This window comes from Solanum verrucosum, unplaced genomic scaffold, assembly GCF_900185275.1.
Source record: "Solanum verrucosum unplaced genomic scaffold, falcon-dt-bn FXZP01000253.1, whole genome shotgun sequence".
In the NCBI taxonomy this organism is placed as follows: Eukaryota; Viridiplantae; Streptophyta; class Magnoliopsida; order Solanales; family Solanaceae; genus Solanum; species Solanum verrucosum.
The window spans coordinates 2,261,323-2,279,789 of record NW_026019984.1 but is presented as its reverse complement, the minus strand read 5'-3'; the positions used below and the strand labels follow the sequence as shown (position 1 = coordinate 2,279,789).

At 31.1% G+C, this 18,467-nt stretch overlaps 3 protein-coding genes across 3 annotated transcripts; all 3 read right to left on the bottom strand.

Moving 5' to 3' along the window:
* Positions 1 to 3,738: 3,738 nt before the first annotated feature.
* LOC125818353 (histidine-containing phosphotransfer protein 1-like) lies at positions 3,739 to 5,673 on the bottom strand. The gene is made up of 6 exons (XM_049497878.1): positions 5,614 to 5,673; positions 5,196 to 5,326; positions 4,979 to 5,047; positions 4,076 to 4,147; positions 3,908 to 3,980; positions 3,739 to 3,795 (listed from the first exon to the last, which is right to left on the bottom strand). Exons 1-6 carry the CDS (start codon positions 5,671 to 5,673, stop codon positions 3,739 to 3,741), a joined length of 462 nt encoding a protein of 153 aa, XP_049353835.1.
* A 1,683-nt stretch (positions 5,674 to 7,356) lies between these two features.
* Positions 7,357 to 14,317, bottom strand: LOC125818128 (fatty acyl-CoA reductase 1-like). The gene is made up of 10 exons (XM_049497656.1): positions 14,239 to 14,317; positions 13,540 to 13,643; positions 13,139 to 13,344; positions 12,476 to 12,576; positions 11,370 to 11,547; positions 10,857 to 11,018; positions 10,488 to 10,569; positions 10,011 to 10,286; positions 8,087 to 8,217; positions 7,357 to 7,612 (listed from the first exon to the last, which is right to left on the bottom strand). Exons 1-10 carry the CDS (start codon positions 14,315 to 14,317, stop codon positions 7,465 to 7,467), a joined length of 1,467 nt encoding a protein of 488 aa, XP_049353613.1. The 3' UTR covers positions 7,357 to 7,464.
* A 3,357-nt stretch (positions 14,318 to 17,674) lies between these two features.
* LOC125818351 (secreted RxLR effector protein 78-like) lies at positions 17,675 to 18,103 on the bottom strand. The gene has a single exon (XM_049497877.1). The coding sequence runs from the start codon at positions 18,101 to 18,103 to the stop codon at positions 17,675 to 17,677; it is 429 nt and encodes a 142-aa protein (XP_049353834.1).
* Between the last annotated feature and the right edge of the window lie 364 nt (positions 18,104 to 18,467).

Below are 18,467 nucleotides of genomic sequence, written 5' to 3'. Positions count from 1 at the left end.
AGTTGAGTATCTAATCTCGGAGTTGAGTATCTTATCCTTGAGTACTTCTGAGTTGAGTAAGTTTGAGTAGTTTTTGAGTACCCTTGAGTATTCCTTGAGTAGAGTAAGTTTGAGAAGAGGTAAGTATGTTTCATTTCTATCAAGTTTCAAGCTTATGTTTATGTTTTAGAATTCCTCTTACATGCTCGTACATTCCACGTACTGAGCCATTTGGCCTGCATCTTCTCATGATGCAGACACAGGTATTCAGGATCATCAACAGGAGCTTCGTTGATACATCCGAGAGTTCGAGTTAGCTATGGTGAGCCTCCTTGCTTTCGGAGGATTTCATTTACCTTTCAGTTATATCAGTTGTTAGGATGTCGTGGGTCTTGTCCCGACTTCCATCTTTATCAGTTAGAGGCTTCATAGATAGTCAGTATAGTTGAGAAGTCTGTATCATTTATTTTGTTAAATGTTTTAAAGACTAAAGTTGCCTTTTTATGGCGAGTTGTATATATTTTATTATACAGAGTTTTCTTTGGACTTAAAGTTTATATTTAAGTTTTATGAACTTTTATTTCAGTTTTTAAGCTTTCTATGCTTGAATCAGTTTTCCGCTTGTAGTCAGCCAGGACGAGGGTTCGCTTGGGGACCAGCAATGGTCTTCGAGTGCCGGCCACGTCCAAGGTGTAGGCTCGGGTCGTGACATATCAAGTATTTTGGGAAACATGGTCAAATCAGCCCAAAAGATCCAATTTCAAAAATGAAGGATAATTTTAGAAATTTTTATAAAATCAAGTTACCCAAAGGTTCTGGAACTCAATAGTGAAAATATCATTGAAAATGAATTGAAATCACGCTAAAAAGTCTAATTTATTTAAATCACAAGTTCGTGAGAAAACCCCCCAATACTCGAGTCTGAAACCCCGACTAGAATCTAAATATCTTATTCATGCTTTGGAAAGTTCAAATATGAAATTTCATAAAAACAGAGTTAAAATCAACCTTGAAATCCTCAATTTATCAAACTTTAACTTTATCAGGATAAAACCCAAATTTCAAGCTTATACGCAGTTACTATGATGAAAATAATTGATGAATCAACAAATTTATGTCAAAATCAGCTTACCTATAACATAAGGATCCTAAATATATATTTTTTCATAAAAAATGAATCCAAATCGTTAAAATCCTAATTCCCCCCAAGAAGTACAAAGATAAGGAAAGGAAACCAAAAGAATAAATCATGAGAAAATGTTGAAATGAGGATTGGATACCAACCCCCATATTAAATCGAGAACAATGCCGCAAGAATCACTCAATTCTAAACTCTAGAACTCCCTGCTCAAATTACCAAATGAACACAGTCTAAAATTTAAATACATGTACAATAATATTTATAACAACGCGTCAGCAACTTAAATTTTCACTAAAAGAGTCGTAACTTCCTCATACGATAGCAAAATGTTCCGATTCTTTTTCTTAAATGTCTTAAATAATGATACAAACATGCTCGTTCAATCGGTACTCAATTCTGTGCTCATTTTTCTAATCAAATATAATTTCTGCTCGCTATACAATTATTTCATAAATCACGATAAAAATTCAATCTCAGGATAGCGAAAATGCACCAAACTTTGCAGATCAATCCTATAATTCATGCTTAAACTTTTAGAAGTTTTGAAACAGTTTTTTGATCTTTAAAACTAATAACGAACCTTTTAGTTGATAGAAAATACTGAAACAATGTCAAGACACCTAAAAAAGCTTAGAAACTCAATCAAAACTCATCTCGGAACCTCCCGGACACAAACCAAATATGCTTTTAGCTGAAAAATGATATTTCAGACTCAATGGAATCATCAAAATATCCAAACACGGTCACTTTAACTCGATATTGATCAAAGTCAACTTTAACTTAAGAATCTCCAAATTTCCAAATAAGGACATGAAACTCATCCAAAAGCTTCGGAAACTAAATCAAACCTTCAACTATACCAAACATCACTTTGGACCTAGTGGAATTATTAAAACTAGTAAATAACCTTTCTAACCTCAAGCATTGATTAAAGTAAGACTTTAGTCTTAACTTTTCCTGCATCTCATCTAAAGAATCAAAATCAAACCAAAAGTCTTGAGATCCAAACCAACAATTATACATCTAGACCAGATACTATATTCTGAAGCTAACCGAACTATCGAAATTCCATTCCAAGCTTGCTATCACCAAATGTTAAATTTTGTCAACTATCTTATAAGCTTTCAACTTTCAAAACACAAAAACTCTTCCAAAACTCATCTGAATACCTCAAGACCTGAGCCATTAGTCGTCGCAACTCAAAAGTAATGTTCCTGAGGTGATGATGAAACTGATAGATTCTATTTCGAGATTTGTAGTTCTAGCTGTTATCAAAAATCACTTTTAATAACTTTAACTCTCCAAAACTCTAAACTTTCAAAAATCACTACTTTACAATCAAATTTCAAAACAAACTTTGTGAACTGATCAGACAAGACTCGAGGCAACTATCGAGAGGAGTAAAATGGTAATTTTTTGAAAATTTCCAAAATGACCTTTAAAGTCATTACAATTTGGTGAAATGACTTTCAGACGATTTTTTTGAAAGTTTTTTACAAGACCCTCCATAAGAAGTTTGGGGAGCAGTATGTATAGACTCATCATGATTTGTTGCAATTTTTGGGCATTTTATAGGAATTAATTAAGAGTTTTTTTCAATTTTTCATGTATGTTTCTCCATGAATATTTGGGAAATGGATTTCAAATGATTTTTCTGGAAAAACTTTATGAGACTATCTGTAAGGAGTTGAGGGAGCAGAACGTATAGCCTCACCATGATCAACGGCATTTTTGGGCATTTAGAAGCCATTTATAGGAACTAGGAGATTTTTTTTCAATTTTTCATGTGTGTTAGTCCATGAATATTTGGTGAAACGACTTCCGATTCAATTTTTTTTTAAAATCTTCTTATGAGATCCTCCATAAGGAGATAGGGGAACGGTATGTATAGCCTCACCCTATTCCACGACTTTTTTGGGCATTTAGGAGTCATTTTTATAGGAATTAGGCGATATTTTCAATTTTTTGTGTGTGTTAGCCCATGAATATTTGGTGAAATGACTTTTGGTCGCTTTTTTGAAAAAAACTTTACGAGACCTTCCATAAGGAGTTGGGGGAAACAGTACGTATAGCCTCACCATAATCTGTGACATTTCATTATATTTATCAGAGGAGATGTTTTGGTCATCAAACTAAAAATAAGATAATTATTTTATTTTAGTAGGTTTCACTTGTAAAAGACGAAAATTACTAAAAATAGACATACTTAGTTTATATGTTTTGATCAAACCTGTTGAAAAAGAACAAAATGCTATAGCAAAATATTGTTATAGAAACATATGATATAACTATTTGTTTCTCGCAATCAATTTATTGTTTAGTTTATATGTAGTTCTAGAAGCACCAAATCTTCACATTAGTGCTGTTATATTATATGTTTTTTATAACAATATTTTACTATAGCAGTAAAAAAATAAAATTAGACAAGCAATGTTTTAGGGAGGTTTGATAATTGGTTGCATGTGGGATGAATAATAAAGCAACTAATTTCTATCAACCATGGTGAAATAAAAATTAAACTTCAAGGTGAAATAGTTTTTTTTACTTATCATAGAAAAGGTAAATAAACATAGTTTAAAAATTCAATTATAACATAGTTTAAAATATTTCCCTTCTAATTAAAAACTTGAGCTTCCAGCTTCATCAATTTGCACTATGATAATCCTTCTCTCCATCTGCAAGTGCAATTAACATCTTTTAATAAGATTGAATAAATTCAAAAACATCACTAATTAATTAATTAATTAAGTTGTGATTAATTAATTTGTGTTTAGGCTGAGTACATACCCTAGCATAAGCTTCCAATTGGCTTTGTGTAGTTGAAAAATCATTCTTTAACAACTCCAAGATTAGGGAAAACCTGAGATTATATATGTTTATATGCCTGATGTAGCTGAACATGCATTTTACTTGAAATGAGAAGTGAATCGAATAATTAAATTAATTGTTACTTACTTCTTTTTGTTTCTCTCATCACAAACACGAATGAGAAGCATGCATGTGGAACTCACTAGTACAGAACCAATCCTACACCATCAACATATAATTAATAATATTAATACTTTCAATTTCACATTGAGAATGTTAAATAAAATTAATTACCTAATAAGAAATACATAAATTAATGTAGAACTAAATGTTTCTGAATTGAATGAAAGGGTTTTGGAGTATGAGGTTCAAAGTATCTAATTTTTTTGTTTGTGTGGACTTTAGGTCGTTATAAACCTATAATTTTTTTTTGAAAATAAGATTTACATATATGAAAAGTACATGAAAGGAATTATATGTTAACACAGGTAATAATTCAAAATATTTATAAATGAGTTTGAGAAAATCATAACCAAAGATCGTTGTTTGATTCCTTGAATTACAACACTCTCACATGAGGTGAAACGACGAAAGTATATATGAGATATTGATAACTACGTGGCTCTATACTAAGTCATGAGAGATAGCGAAGACAAAAGCCAATGAAAATTAAGAAATAACATATTAGGGTTACAAAGTTATTTTACATGTGTACTAAAGAAAACTGTTGTTATACGCCTATACATAGTAACTACTTCAGATTAGAATAGACTAGACTATAAGAAATGAAGTTTTAAACTATATAGACCATAACTACACACTAGTTAGAATTTTACCAATTACTTATAATTAAGGGATTTCAAGAAATAAAAATAAATTGATTTTGCACATTGATTGGTAAATAATCCAAAGTTTAATGTAAGAGGATAAAGCTAAATAACAAAAGTTTTGAAAAATTATATTACAAAGATCAAGTGATTAATTAATTATATATATAGTTTTACAGTAAATTAATCACTCTATTCTTTAAAAATTAAAATAAAAAATTACCTTATACTTTTGTCTTTGACGAGTTCACATGATGCCATCAAATGAGAAAAGTCAACTTCAGGAGTATCACTGCAAATGATCAACATATAAGAAAATATTTGCATGAGATAAATTAATTATAGAGTCCATAAAATTATTATAGAATTAATAAAAATGATGTATAATTCTAAATAAAATATATATATATTTGTTTTTTTCTAGTTTAGAGAGTTATTACATGTCATTTTTCATTTGTGATAATATAGCTTCAACCTCAGCACAATATTCTTCAATTGTTTGAACTACAGATTGAGGATCTTTTGCCCTCTTTGAAATCATCAAATGTTCAAATTCATTATTGATCAAACCCTGCATAAAGACAATTAAGTATTTTAAGTCGAACAAATAAAAAATTTACTATTTCTCTGTTTCAATTTGTTTATCTTATTTTTAAAAAAATTTGTTTTAAAAAGAATGTCTCTTTCATTTTTTGGCAACGTTTAAGATCATTGTATCAACATATCTTCAGTTTAAGACCAGAAGATTTTTGAAAAAAGATACTATTTAGTAATTTTCTTAAATTCTAAGTCAAATAAAAAATAAATAAATTAAAACGGAGGGAGTATGTATAGAAATTGAGACTAGTTAGATTCTACCTTTTGCAACATTTGATTAAGAAGTGACAATTGGATTTCCTTCAAAATGCTCAATGCCATTTGCAAGCTGAAAAAAAAAAAAACTCAAGTCAAAGGGAGGTTAAAAAAATAAAATAAAGTTTAGGGACGAAGTTAAAATTTTGAGTATATGAAATTCAGATTTTAGAAAAATTAGCTAATTTACCAAATTCTGAATAAATTATTTGTATATATTAAATTAATTTTTAATCATAACTATTGAAAATAAATTACTGAATTTAATAAAATTCGTAAATAAAATTGTAGATCCACTCCTGATTGCATGATATGAATGAGAAAAAAAACCACAGCACAAAAAAAAAATGCTAATTTTAGTCATCATCAACTTAATAAACCAATAAAATTAATCATTCTCTTAACAGTAACAAAAAATTGTTTTATATAAATACATAAAATAAATGAACTGATTCAAACCTCAAAATAGAAATAAAAAGACTCAGCAGGAAAAGTGTTTTTTGTGAGTGACATGCTTCTAATTAATATAATAACAGATTTGATTACATTTCAGTTACAAAAGAAAAAAAAGATTAATTTTGATTTCTTTTGATTTTGCATTGACCAGTCGTTTGTTTTATATATTAATTATATATATGAAGGGATTGTTATGTAATAAATTTAAATAAATATGATTATATGCACAATTATTAATTATTAGTTTCACATGTTATATATTTTTTGTGATATATGATTTTACATATTTAATATTTAACATTTAATTAATTAAAATATGTATTTTAACTATTCATTAGCGATCGATTATAAAACGAAAAAAGGGTCATATTTACCATGTATTCTTAGAAAAGGATCATATTTGCCCTTTATTATAGAGTTGTTATAAAGTTTTAGTTGTTACACTTTGGCCCTCGAAATGTTTTAGATAATTAAACTCATCAGTGTCATCATTAGAATAAATATATCCTTCGTTAAAAGAATATAAAATATTTCAATTCAATAGGAATTTGGTTTGCATATCAATCTTTATTGTCTAACAAATTATGCATATATATATATATATATATTTGTTACTAGATTTATATTTACTAAAATAAAAAATAAAATATTCTTAAAACTGATTTTTTTTTAAATTTAAAAAATGTGACTTTAAAATATTCATACCTCGTCTATTGTTTATTTTACCTCTCCAAACCCAATTTGAATGGCTTAGGACGCTTGTTTGACTAAAAGAGGAATTGAGTTTTTTTTTTAGTTGAGTAGGGTCTGAAAGAAAGAAACACGGGTTATAAAATATTTTAGAGCCATGTGGTATTTTTTGAAATTACTAATATAGTTGTATAAACAAGTTTTTATTATTAATATTTTCCCACTAAATATAGTTGTATTAACAAAAATATTAAATATGCACTATTTGATAGACAACGATAAGGATAAATTACACTATTTGTTATATTAGGTATGTCGTTATTGTGAACCTATCATTTTTGAAATTTTATATTAAATATTGGTAGTAGACTGTATGAAAGATTTCATATGTCAATTTACCAACTTAGAATCAATTCGATCATTTTTTTTTCTTTTTGATACTTTTTCCCGAATTTCCCGAATTAGCGGCAGACAATTTTTGTATCTAAACAATAAAAATCTGTTGATCAGTTTGAACTATTTATGATTTCTAAGAGGGCACAAAATCCTCAATTTGTAGTGCAAGCAATTGAGGAATATTGTAGTGAAGTTGAAACTTATATTAAAGCGCGTAATTATTTCATGATCCCAAACTAGCTAGTTCAAATCATGTTATAAAAAGAATAGTTTAATTTACGTTATTATGTCTTCAACAACTTAAACATATGATCGTTAGGCTAATCGCTTAACAACACCAGGGATGTGAATATTCATGAAGTAATCCTCCCAATTGATGCAACTTGGATCAAATTTGAGCACATCATCCATCTTGCATTCTTTCATTGTCATTCTCAACCTTTCAGTGTTAGAATCATCAAATCTGAATAAAGTATAAAAATTATAAGAAATAATATATGATAAGTTGATAACCAAATAATGCTTGGAATCTACGTTATATATATCGTCAGTGTAAATAACTTTTACACTATCAAGTCATCTAATTTACCTGTTGTAGTAGATATTCTGGTTGTCTTATTTTCAAGATTACAACTCACACATGTTACAATAAAGAAGCTTACATGTAGATATCTTTTGGATCATCTGATAGGGTAAAGTATATATTATAGCGACGCTGGATATACGTACTTAAGTAATTATATGCACCGACAGTATAAATATTTTTTAATCATCAGTCATCTTTTATTTGTTATAGCTGGTAATAAGTCTTATTTTTAAGATTTCAAATCCTACACTTTAAGGAGGCTACTTATCATGTATATATCTTTTGAATGACCTAAAGTGTAAACTGACGATACGTATAACTTAACTCTTAGAAATCATATCGTGCACATACCTTCCATGAAAAATCAAGTAAGGTTTGTAGAGTTTAGATAGACGTATGTCCATATCAATCTTCCTTTTCAAATTTGTGTAGGTTCCATCAATAAGATAATACCATGTCAATACATTTGCCAATTGTAGTACCTAAAACATATGAAAGAACAAGTTATTAGTGTTATAATTACCAAAAAAAAAAAGTGTTAATGTGAAAGTGTAACTTTATTAGTATTAAATTAAGTAGTACTTTTTAGGAACACATTTAAGGTTAATAACCATAAAGGTCATGTTTACTTAACACTTAAGAGAAAATTCTAGATTAATTGCTACTAACTATAAAGTATAAACTCAAAAGTATATAACTTCCTGTTTGGTTGATTAATATAAGTACCCAAAACCCAACAATTGAGAATTGTATTAAGAACATCATGTTGAAGAATGTGGTAAGATGAATGAGATTTCGCTATTCCTTATCAGAGGTCTTTTGGGCTAGATCAACCTAAAAAACCTTAACATGGTGTGATATTATTCGCTTAGAGCCAAGTCCCTATGACTTTCTCCAAAAGGTCTCACATCATTAGGAGAATTCTGCAACCATATGTTACATTTATACTATTTTTTTTTTGGCTATCACCGTGGAACTTTATTTGTATGATCAACAACTTGTAACGGCCCAACCCACTAGTGATATTGTCTCCTTTGGATCTACGCCCGCATGACTTTAAAAACACGTCACTAGTTGATAAAACATGTTTACTTAAATACCCAACATCTCTCCCGTGTTTTGCCGATGTGGACTTCTAATCTTAAGCTGGGGAGTCACATATACCCCCTCTATGGACTCAACGTCCTCGCTGAGGTTTGCCTCATCGTATGGGATTTGCCTATACTCAGCACTGAGGTTTGCCCCGCCTTATCGGAATTCGTCTAAACTCAGTCGAACTCTGGCCCACATCGACAAGGGTGGCGCAGGAGTGGCTCTGATACCATTTGTAATGGCCCAGCCCGCAAGTGATATTGTCCACTTTGGGCCTAGCCCCACACGACTTTAAAACGTGTCACTAGTTGATAAGATCTGCTTACTTAAGTACCCAACATCTCTCCAATGTTTTTCCAATGCGGGACTTCTAATCTTAAGTTGGGGCATCACACAATCTTTCACTCAACTAAATTTTATACGATATATGACCTCATGGACTTATCTTGAGATTAAATGTATGTCACTCACGTTCATCTGAATGATTAGAGCCACCAAATTATAGTTCATAGGGTTCTTTTCAAGTATACGTGTCTCTAAGCCACCTAGAAAGTAAATCGGCCTGGAGACGGGCAAAAACGTAATGTCAGGCCCCGGGCCCATGCTAGCTACTACTCTACCAATTTCATACTTGTTTTATCAGATCATTAACTCTGATACCAGTTATTGGGCTAAAACATCCCCAAAGTGTAACCTTAACATGGTGTAATATATTCCTCTAATTTTTCAAGAATTTTTTCCAAAAAGGCTTCACACCATTAAGATTAATATTTCTATATACCTTATATGTACCTTTCTAATGTACTTTGATTCTCGAATCAAAATCAACCACGACTATCATATGTGGTTCATTTTCGTTCTCTTCCCAGCCCTAAAAGGGGGATCAAAGAAAGGTTTTTTGTTAATGGTTTCTTCACACAATCAATAAGATCTTTTGTTAATGGGTTCTTCGCACAACTAAACTCTACAAATATATAGAGAAATTCTTGATAAAAAAAACTCTTCACCTTATATGGGTCTTATCATCTATGTGGCACGAATATGGAATTCTAGATTAGTTGAATGAGTAAATTTTTGTTATCATATGGTTAAAAAAAGAGAATTAAAAACATTATATTGAAAAGAAACCTTAAATAAGGAATCTCTTTAGGGACACATCTGATAAAATTAGAACGATACGCACCTTTAACAAGGGCCAATAATATCTTGAAATGTGTGCCTGAAAGCTATCCATGCTGCTTAAAAATGTAATCTCCTTCACTTTGATTTTGTTTCCGTTTTTGCCAATCCAAGGATTTTTGGTGAAATAATGAAACATGAAAAGTTTGGCATCACCAGATTTCAAGGGATTTATTTTAGATGAACTAATGTGATAAATGAAGTGATTGTGATATGATTTATTATTTCCATGTGCTACAATTGCTGCAAGGATAGAGTTCACCACCATGTCACCTGGAATCTGTAATTAATGACAAAAGGTTAAAAATATGTATATTAAAAGAAAATTACAAATTTATGAGGGCATCAGTGACTGCTTCCGCGGCTTGAACCCGTGACACATAAATCAGACGAAAACAACTTTATCGTTGCTCCAATCAAACACCTCATATTTTTTTTAAAATAAAAATAAATAAATTGAACAAGTATAGAAAGTACATACCAGGTCTGGTTTTGTGTTTGGGTCAGCAAGGAAGACATTTGATATACCTTTACCATATACTAAAATAAAGGTATCCAATGTTCTGCAATTGCAAAGTTATAATATATACAAATATAAGAGACATGAATATATAATTTTTCTTTATATAAGTTCAAATATAGTTTATCGAATTACTGATAGTAGGGAAAAGACGCAAATTTACTAGCTAAAAAAGTATTTTTTATGTCACGATTTATGTGACAAAGTTCGAATAATTTTTAGAGTCAAATAGTTTAAGTTTGACTGTAAAGCGTAAACAAGTTTGACGGTCAAAATTCAAATTGTGTAACATAAATTGACATAGAAGAAGCATCAATTTTACAAACTTACTTCACTCCTTCAATCCATCCCGGAAATGGCTCTTTATAAGTGCTAGTGATAATAGTTGGACGTACTATAACAAGTTGTAGATTCTCTTTCAAGTGTCCTAACATCATCTCTCCCATTGCTTTTGTGAAGGAATATGTGTTTGGCCATCCATGTAAAGTTGCCCTAAATGAATAATACTCATGTTAATGTAATAAAAATAATTGTCAAGTATGAACTTGTTTGACTGGGCATCGAGTTTAAAAGGAAATATATTTTTATAGAAATATTATTAATATATATATTTAGTAAAAGTTTTCAATGAAACATTGTTGCTTGATAGTCCTTCATTCAACCTGGATCTGCCCGTCTTTATGATAAAAAAAAATCACTTACATACTAAACACACACAAAAAAAAGTAAGAAATGTACTTGTTTTTTTTTATAAAAAAAAAAACATTTTCCTTCATACCAAAACACATTGATCATTTTCATACATAAAATGGAACAAAGAGGAAACATATCTCAAAAACTAACCTTTGATGGCCTAGGTCTCTCATGGCCATTGTCACTTCCTTTGATGTCAAGCTTTGAGCTTCAAGTTCCTTAAGTTTGTCCTCTATCACTTTCCTCTCCACATCAATATCTATGTTGGAGTCACCAAAATTGAATGATTTCTCTACTATATCTCCTTCCCTTTCCCCACAAACATAAGCTATGAGACAAACAATGAAATGTAACTAACATGACAATTCTCTTCAAGAAGCTTAGCATAAAAAGGATATAAATACACAAATAAATTAAGTTATACATAAAAGATGACATATTTGGTTTTCTCAAAATTATGCTAGTAATGAAGATTACCAAAATTAATAGTAATTATTAATGAAAGACGATTGTGGTCGGACCCTTTCTCTCGGACCATGTGCATAGCATGACCTAATTGAGTTTACAGTAAAATATTGAGCTAATAGTCAAAAATATACTTGAGGTATCACTCGTTGCGAATTTTCTACCTGAATTATATGATGTTTGCGTTTTCAACTTGAACTATCACCAACTATTCATCAAAACACACTTCAACATTAATGAGCCAGTTGCCATTGGATTAAATTTTATGGGCAAATTAAGTTTTCATGCGACTTTTAGTGATTTTATTCAAACACTTGGTCTAGTCAGCTTCAAGGTGTGTTTTATAATAGTTGGTACTGATAGTTCAGATAGAAAATGAAAAACCTATAGTTCATATATAAAACTCGAAAAAATGGTACTTCAATTGTGTTTTTGACTACTATTTTAATATTTGACTATAAACTCAATTTATTTGTAACTTTGAATTCAGAACAGATATATTCCTCATTAAAAATGTGGTGAAGAAGAAGGGTGAAGTTTTTTAGGCAAACTTAAAAATTAATGTGGTGAAGAAGAAGGGTGAAGTTTTTTAGGCAAACTTAAAAATGTGGTGAAAAGAGTTTAGTGGTTAATCTTATTAATGATTTTGTTGATGCTAATTATATTAAATTAGAGTATGCAATATGATATGAACAACAATTCAAGTTATTTTCCAAACATACAAAATCTTTAACTCATTAAATAAAAATTCTTAATTCACTTCCAAAATGTGTATCATATAAAAAACTGACCAGTGGATACATGAACAAGAATTTTCACATTTGCACATCTTTTAGCAAACTTGAGGACATTGGAGGCACCAAGCACATTGATATTCATTGCAATATCATATCTACAAGAAGAAGAAAAAATGATACTAGTGAAACTAAACATAGGGAAATAAATCAAAATTTCTTGCATTAAAATTAAGGAATATATCGATAATCTCTTAAATTTCTCAGTTAATTTCATTTAGAAATTCGAGCTATGTTTTGTTCTGATTAAGCAATATTCTGATTAAAATCTTCCAACTAAAATTGCACAAAAGTATTTGCATATGTTCTCAATTGCCCATTATGTAGATAAGTTAACCATTTCAAATATGTAACTTCCTTATCTAATTATACGCATTAGCCTTAATAACCTGTAAAATATCATGTATGTTATAATTGAAGCTAATTTGTGTAACTAAAGGAGGTATATATAATTTATGCAGGTAACTTAACTACGTAACAGATGATTGAGAATACACAATTTTTTCTTCAAAATTTAAACGGAAAGTGTTCCAATTTATGTGTTCAAGTACTTAATTGAAACACAATCTAATTTAAATATCTAAATGAAATTTACAGACATCGTCCATAAGAGATTATCGATATATTCTGCGAATTAAATATGATCATATGAATATATACCTCTCATCAAATCTAGTAGTTGCAGCTGAGTGTATGATAATATCAATTTCTTTTAACATCTCATCTTTCATCTCTGAGTTTTCAATCCCCAAATCCTCAATTGAAATATCACCAGCAATTGGAAATACCTTCTCTTCTACTAGAGAATTTAAGTTATTTGCACCTATTTTTTCTCTTAGAACATTAAATAATTCAGCCTGCAAAATCTGTGAATGCAAACTTACAAGTCAACAATTTGTTTTATAAAATTTAAATAAAATAATAATGAAATACTATATCCATCAGAGAAAATATTACTTTATAAAATACTATCGATAATTTATAACATATTGATAAAATCAATAAAATTATTGAGGTGCGTGCAAATGAATCTTTATTAATAAGAATATCATGTCTAATACCTCATCATTGAAGCGCTTTCTGGCAGGTTTGATGTCTGAAGCTCTTAGCAGAAGAAATAGTCTTTTCACATTCGGTTGAACTCTAAGTAGCTTCTCCACTACAACTAATTAAAAAAAACAAATACAATAATATGTATGAAATTAAAAAAATAAATAATTATTTAAGAAATTTATGATCTTAAAATACCATGAGATTTACGTGTCTATTTCATTAGAGAAAAAATGAGCACCCCCACCCCCAGAAAAGGGTCTAACTCAAGTACTTAACTCTAAAAGTTAGTTGAAAAAAGAATTGTCGACAAACTATGTATTAGAAGACAAATAATCCATATTCCAACCTAGAAAGGAACTCAATTCCGCGAACCCTCCTTGGACACACACTTAGAATTGGACATTGAAGCATAGACAATATAAAATGAGGTTTGATATCAGATATTAAAATTGAAATTGATGTGATATGATACTATGATAAGAAAATGAATTTCATATTTAACTTAATCCCAAAAATTAGTTATGAGATGAAGATTTTCAATCAACGTATATATAAGAAGGTAAGTAATCCATATTCACATTCATGTGGAAACTCAACACAAATAAAAAGTTAAATAATTTCCAAATATATAAATATATCATTCTCTTTAAAAGTGGACTAATACAAAATTGATGACATATATATATAGAGAGAGAGAAAGAGAGTACGCTTTGCAAGGAATCCGGTGGCTCCAGTAATGAGAATAGTCTTGCCTTCTAGAAATGGTTCAATTTTAGATAATTCCATTGTGTAAAAATTGTTAGGAAAAAGAGAGTAAAAATAGGGAAGCTAAATTCTACAATTGTGAATAATGATATTAAAAATGATATATGATATGAATTCATGTACTCATTTTTATATAGGAAAGCTAGAAGATTAATACCAGGTAGATGTATATAGGGAGAAAATTAGGTGGGATTTTGTCTAAAACGAATAATACTACACAATATTAGAAATATTTATAAACTGATGAATAATTGATATCGAAGTTAATGATTCAAATAAGTGTGATGGAGAGGGATTTTATTTATGATGTTTGTCATGCCAAACTCCTTTATTTTTTACAAGTTAGTTAGTGATGCCGTGGGAGTTTTTGATGATTTTTGTCATGCAAAACTCCTTTATTTATTTTTATACAAGTTGACACGCAAAAATTGTTAGAAAAACTACTTAATTAATTCTATGCATATTATATTGATTAATTTAATTTATACTTTTGAATTTTATTTATTTATTTATTTATTTGCCACAATACGAGTGTTTAAACAATTTATTGATCTTTTTAAAAAAAAGAAAAAATTTGGACTTGAAGTTCTTTTATTAATGCCTTAATGGGCTAAAAGTTCAAACAAAACAAAGAATAATAGTACATTGTTGGCCCAAAATTCGGACCAACTCAATTAGAGTTTCCTAATTTGATCCTTCTTCTCTTTCCACTTTTTCCAGTTCTCCATTTCTGCATCTCTGTCCGCCACCATGTTCCCTTGATGCTCTTCAATGATTAAGAATGCTGAAACATTCAGCTATCAAAGGTTTGGGTTTCATTTTTCCAGTACTTCTTCCTATTATTCTTTTGATAATTTCACTCTTTTCTTTTTGTAGGTGTACTACCCGGTAAGAGTTCTTGTCAAGCTCCCAAGAGGGTGTGAGCCTTGCATTCAGCTTTGTAAGTCATCTTGTACCTCCTTCGTCTTCTTCTTCCTTTTCTTCTGCAAACATCTGACCCCTGTTGTTTTCCAGTTGAACCCGATTACGAGTGAACCCAGGAGCCCCCGCGCTTCCTCCCCTCGATCTCTCCGCTAACTGCTCGTTTTGAATTCAGATACGGCTCCTAGACTCTCTCCTTTTGCTGGTCCATGTATCACTTTTTGCTAGTTGACATAGCTTAGGAAATGTTCCTGTACAGCTCTTTTGCTCCAAAAATAAAAAAAATCTAAATTGTACATAGCATAGCTGAGGAACCCTGTGACTTCTATGTTGTATCTAAGCATGCTGACCATTGTTGTTTATCAATGTTAAGAATCTTTTTACCTTTGCTTGGAAGCTGATTGAACTGTTGAAATGTTAATTTCTGCTTTGAATTGATCGTTGTATTAGCTGTAAAATCTGCTAATTGATTCGCCTCTCTAAAAACATGCCAAACCTGTACATTTATTTTCTGAATAACTTGCTAGATATCTTCCACTTTCTCAATCACCTCCCACGGTATTCTCCAACATCCTCTTATCATATTTTTTAAAGCTAGAGAATCTGTTTCCAATCAAACTTGACTATATCTATTTTCCATATAATAACGTAAATCTTTCCACACTACCATTACCTCAGCTTCCATGTTGGTGGCCTCATCTATATTGTGCGCTTCCGCATATATAAGGTCTCCATTTCCATCCCTTATACAATACCCACAAGCACTCTTTCCCGGATTCCCTTTGCTTGCTCCATCAGTATTGCACGTAACCCAACCTTCACTTGGTGGCTTCCAACTCACCAAATGGTAGTGTAAAGTAGGTTTGTAATTATGTAACATTTCTACCATCTATGGCCACTGAAATAACATTCTTTTAATCCATGGAAATCTTAACCTTACTAACTGATATACAATTAATTGACATTGATTATACATCATGTTGTAAGTTACTTCATTTCCATATCTATGAGCATTTCAGCGCTTCCACAGTTCCCATATAATGATTGTTGGAATCACTTTCAAAATGTGCTCTAACTTGCTCGATGCACTGTGCTCCCACCATTTGAAAATCAATTGTTGTAAGGTTAACTCACTTATAATGACACATGCACATGAAGCAAACTGCTTCCATAGCTTTTGGGTTATGGGAGCTGTTAGTAAAAGATGAGGCATAGTCTTCATTTCCCTAGTTTCGCAACAGTAGCATTTGGAAACTACTTGCATCCTTCTCCTTTTAAGATTATCATCTATAGCAATTATCCTTCTCCACACTCTCCAAAGAAAGAAGCTAACCTTAATTGGCAAGCCTTTAACCAACATGAACTTCCTTCATTCTTCTTTTGCCTTTTTGCATCTCACCATATGGAATGCTGATTTAACAGTGAATGTTCCATTGTTGTTGCCTCTCCACCAAGCCTTATCAATACATACCTCTGTAACATTAGGTCTGATGTTTGTAAGTACATGCTGCACCATTTTCTCAGATATAAAATTCCTCAGTTTGTTCTCATTCCATGTTCCATTGATGATAAATTCTTTCACCTCTAGCTCCTCCTCCTGTGCCCTTTCCCTTTCTATGTAGTATAAAGCTCCTTGTCTTGTCCAATTATCACACCAAAAGCTGGAATTTCCTCCTTTGATCTGCCACCACATTTCATGCTCTACTACCTCCCTAATGTTGATCATTTTCCTCCATACCTATGATGCACCAGAACTCGTAACCATCACAGGGTGGAGCTTTTTACAGTACTTATTCCACATGTACTTTGCCAATAATGACGTGGACACTCAAAAGTTCCACCATAATTTAGCAAATAAAGCATCATTGATGTCATGTAATGATCTAAAGCCCAAACCCACTTCAGCTTTTGGAAAACATAACTCTTTCCATGTCACCTAATGCTTTCCTTTAATTCCACCCAAATTTCCCCAAAAGAATTTAGCAAAAAATTGATGTATTTGCTCCAACACCTTTTTGGGTGGGTTTAATGCGGATAACATGTACACATGCATGAATTGAAGTACATTGTTAATAAGCACCCACTTTCCCCCAAAAGTCAAAAATCTGTTATGCCATGTAAGGACCCTCATGGCAATTTTTTTAACCATGCTTGCATAATAACTGATCTTCCTTTTTCCATAAAAAACTGGGCAGCCCAAATAGGTAGAAGGAAAATTTCCTTGCCTTATTCCTGTTAATCTACACATTCTAATGGCTACAATTAAAGGAGTCTTATCATGAAGGTAAAAGAAACTTTTCTCCTTATTGATCTTTTGACCCGAAACCAATTCATAGTCTCTTAACACCTTCATCATTTTAATAATTGAACCTCTGTCTCCTGAGCCAAATAGAATAGTATCATCTGCATAAGACAAATGATTAATCTCCGGACTCCATTTGGGAAGGCCATAACCCTTCACGCTATATCCCTGTGTAAATTATTTAACCATCTAGCTAATAACTCTGCTGCAATAATAAACAGGGTTGGTGATAATGGATCACCCTGCTTCAGTCCTCTCGAGGACTGGAAAAATCCATGTGCTTTGCCGTTTATTAATACTGAGTACCAATTGTTGGACATGATTCTCCATATCATATCAATGATTGCCTCTGCAAAGCCAAATTTTCTCAGAACTTTTGTTAGAAAGATCCCAGAAACTCTGTCATATGCTTTGGCCATATCCAACTTGACAACCACATTAATATTTTTGTTCCTCCTGTTAATGTCTCTAATTATTTCCTGCGCCAATAAGATATTCTCTGTAATGTTCCTTTCTTTAACAAAGCCTGATTGGGTTGGTGATATAAGATTAGGTAACACCACCACCATTCTTTCATGAACCATTCTGGATATAACTTTATTTATAAAAGAACTAAAACTTATGGGTCTTAAAATCAGTGAAATACTTTGCTGATACCTTTTTGGGTAACAACACCAAGTTTGTATGAGTTACAAACTTAGGCAGCTCTTGGCCACAAAAGAAAGCCCTCACCACCTTGGTAATATCTTCTCCAATTATCTCCCAACAACTTTGAAAGAAATGACCAGTAAAGCTATCTGGCCCACATGCGCCGTTTCCATTAAGCTCGAAAACCACTTTTTTAACTTCATCTTGATCAGGAAGCTTTGTCATTACTTCATTTTCTGCATTGGTTATGCACTTAGGAATATGTTCCAGCATTAAATACTCTTCTACTCTTCTCTCTTC

Coding starts and splice junctions, on each gene's coding strand:
- LOC125818351 (XM_049497877.1), bottom strand. CDS start 18,103: ATGGTTCATGAAAGAATGGTGGTGGTGTTACCTAATCTTATATCACCA.
- LOC125818128 (XM_049497656.1), bottom strand. CDS start 14,317: ATGGAATTATCTAAAATTGAACCATTTCTAGAAGGCAAGACTATTCTC. Junction 11,019..11,369: donor AGAGACCTAGGCCATCAAAG/GTTAGTTTTTGA, acceptor TTATTCATTTAG/GGCAACTTTACATGGATGGC. Junction 8,218..10,010: donor ATTATTGGCCCTTGTTAAAG/GTGCGTATCGTT, acceptor CATATGTTTTAG/GTACTACAATTGGCAAATGT.
- LOC125818353 (XM_049497878.1), bottom strand. CDS start 5,673: ATGGCATTGAGCATTTTGAAGGAAATCCAATTGTCACTTCTTAATCAA. Junction 5,327..5,613: donor TTAATCAAATGTTGCAAAAG/GTAGAATCTAAC, acceptor GTCTTTATGCAG/GGTTTGATCAATAATGAATT. Junction 4,148..4,978: donor GTCAAAGACAAAAGTATAAG/GTAATTTTTTAT, acceptor TTGATGGTGTAG/GATTGGTTCTGTACTAGTGA.